The sequence below is a fragment of the Notolepis coatsorum genome (genome assembly GCF_963971535.1).
Source record: "Notolepis coatsorum genome assembly, chromosome: 5".
Taxonomy (NCBI): Eukaryota; Metazoa; Chordata; class Actinopteri; order Aulopiformes; family Paralepididae; genus Notolepis; species Notolepis coatsorum.
In genome coordinates this window covers 165,211,684-165,214,240 of record NC_140169.1, presented here as the reverse complement: position 1 = coordinate 165,214,240, position 2,557 = coordinate 165,211,684, and the positions used below count along the sequence as shown (strand labels likewise).

At 46.5% G+C, this 2,557-nt stretch overlaps 1 protein-coding gene across 1 annotated transcript; it reads left to right on the top strand.

Annotated features, from left to right (window-relative positions):
• Window positions 1-400: 400 nt before the first annotated feature.
• LOC311228457 (E3 ubiquitin-protein ligase TRIM35-like) lies at window positions 401-1,834 on the top strand (the record flags this gene model as incomplete). The annotated part of the gene is made up of 1 exon (XM_084314364.1): window positions 401-1,834. Exon 1 carries the CDS (start codon window positions 449-451, stop codon window positions 1,832-1,834), a length of 1,386 nt encoding a protein of 461 aa, XP_084170490.1. The 5' UTR covers window positions 401-448.
• Window positions 1,835-2,557: the final 723 nt, after the last annotated feature.

Below are 2,557 nucleotides of genomic sequence, written 5' to 3'. Positions count from 1 at the left end.
TATATTATATTATATTATATTATATTATATTACATTATATTATATTATATTATATATACCACTTATTTTAACAGGTAGAGCTATTATTTTAACAAACAAAAAAATACCACTTACTGCACCTTTAATCTTTCCTAACCCCACTACAGTTTCCTGTTCTGTCAAAGCTCCACCTCTTGTCTGACTCGATATACAGGAAATAAACACCTGAGTTTCTACACTCCTCTTCGACCGACACTGAGATACACACGCCTGCTGTAAAAGACTCCACATAAAACCCACAGCTCGTACTGAAGGAGCAGGACTAGCTTTAGACAAACACAGGAAGGAATAGTGATCAAACATTGACTTCTACCAGCTGCTGACTGAATCTAAGTAAGTTTATAACAATTGTCATTCAAAGTGAAAGTAAACTTCAGGGAGCATTCCAGAGGAAGGAGTGTTACTGAGAATGGCTTCGTCTCATTGTGAAGAGGATCTGTCTTGTATCGTGTGCCGTGACATCTACAACGATCCTGTCCTCTTGTCGTGTAGCCACAGCTTCTGTAAAGCCTGTCTGCAGGAATACTGGAGAGACAGAGAAGACAAGAACTGTCCACTTTGTAGGGGAATCTCTTCAAGTTCAAATCCTCCTCGTAACTTGGCTTTGAAGAACCTGTGTGAGGCCTTCAGGGAAAGAGCACGTCTTGAGGTGCTCTGCAGTCTGCACAAAGAAGAACTCAAGCTCTTCTGTCTGGATGACCACCAGCCCCTCTGTGTGGTGTGTCAGTCCTCCAGAAAACACAAGGGCCACAACTGCTGTCCCATAGAGGAAGCTTCGGAGGACCACAAGAAGGAGCTCCAGGCCCCACTGAAGACCTTGCGTGACACGCTAAAGGACTTTGATAAAATCAAACAAACATGCGACCGCACAGCAGAACACTTAAAGGTCCAGACCCTGCACACAGAGAAGCAGATTAAGGAGGAGTTTAAGAAGCTTCACCAGTTTCTCCACGAGGAAGAGGAGGCACGGGTAGCTGCACTGAAGGAGGAAGAGGAGCAGAAGAGTCAGCCGATGAAGGAGAGGATTGAGGGGCTGAAGAGAGAGATGTCAACCCTTTCAGACACGATCGGAGTCGTAGAGCGGGAGCTGAGAGCTGAAGACGTCTCCTTCATGCAGAACTACAAGACCACACTGAACAGAGCTCAGTGCAACCTGCCTCATCCACAGCTGGTCTCAGGAGCGCTGATAGATGAGGCCAAACACCTGGGCAACCTGACCTTCAGAGTCTGGGAGAAGATGAAGGAGTGGGTCAAGTTCACTCCTGTCACTCTGGACCCAAACACTGCACATCCCTGTCTCTCTATATCTGATGATCTGACCAGTGTGAGACTCACAGGCACATGGCAGCAGCTCCCTGACAACCCAGAGAGGAGCATGATGTATCCCATTGTTCTGGGTTCTGAGAGCTTCAGCTCAGGAGAACACAGCTGGGAGGTGGAGGTGGGAGACCATCCTGCCTGGCGTATAGGTGTAGTTAAAGAGTCATTTGACAACAAGAGAGAGGGGCTAGTGGCATCACCACAACATGGTATCTGGGCTCTAGGTTATCAGAGTGGTGAGTACGCTAATGGTCTGGTGATCCTCACAGTGAAGAGGAGCCTCCAGAGGATCAGAGTACAGCTGGACTATGGGAAGCTGTCCTTCTACGACCCTGAAGACATGACTCACATCTGCACTCATCAACACACCTTCACTGATAAACTCTACCCATACTTCAGTATAGGAGAGGCTGGTGATGCCAAACACCCTGATATAAACATCTGCCAATCAGTGGTGTCTCTCTCTGTGATATAGTCATGACAGTGAGGTGTGTTTGTGTGTGTTTGTATAAAACCCGGATGCACAGGGTAGCTGGCATAAAGCTAGATTAGATTAGCCAACCACGTGCTCGTAATTTGAAAAATAGAATAAAAAATGTAGCTCGACTACATGTGTGTGTATATGAGAGAGAGAGAGCGAGCGAGAGCGAGAGAGAGCGAGAGAGAGAGAGAGAGAGAGAGAGAGAGAGAGAGAGAGAGAGAGAGAGAGAGAGAGAGAGAGAGAGAGAGAGAGAGAGAGAGACTCACTGTTTAGTAGAAACGTCCAGGGCAGGAGAGCTTGATAAACGTGTATAATCCGCCATATAGCTTGTTAGCCAAGTGTTAGCACAACACTCAACAAGTACATTCCTTTGTCCATTTCCGCTCGAACAGACTGCAAACTACCTGGCGTTCTATCGCCATGCTCTAAGACAAACTCTAACCTTAACCAACTTTGAAAGAGTGCCTAAGCTTAACAGTCTAAAGGACTTGCAGTCACTGCACGCTCTAAGACAAACAACCTAGACCAACCTAGGAACCAAGCTAGAAGCTAGAATTGGAACATTAGAAATTGGATTCGGCCAATCAGAGATCGTCTCTGTGAAATTCTGCCATGGAAAAAAATACTGGCGTCGGCCAATCAGAGAGCGTCTCCGCGAAATGCGGCTATGGAAATTCTTCACGGAAGTTCACGCTGCTGCCTAGACCGCTTCAAATC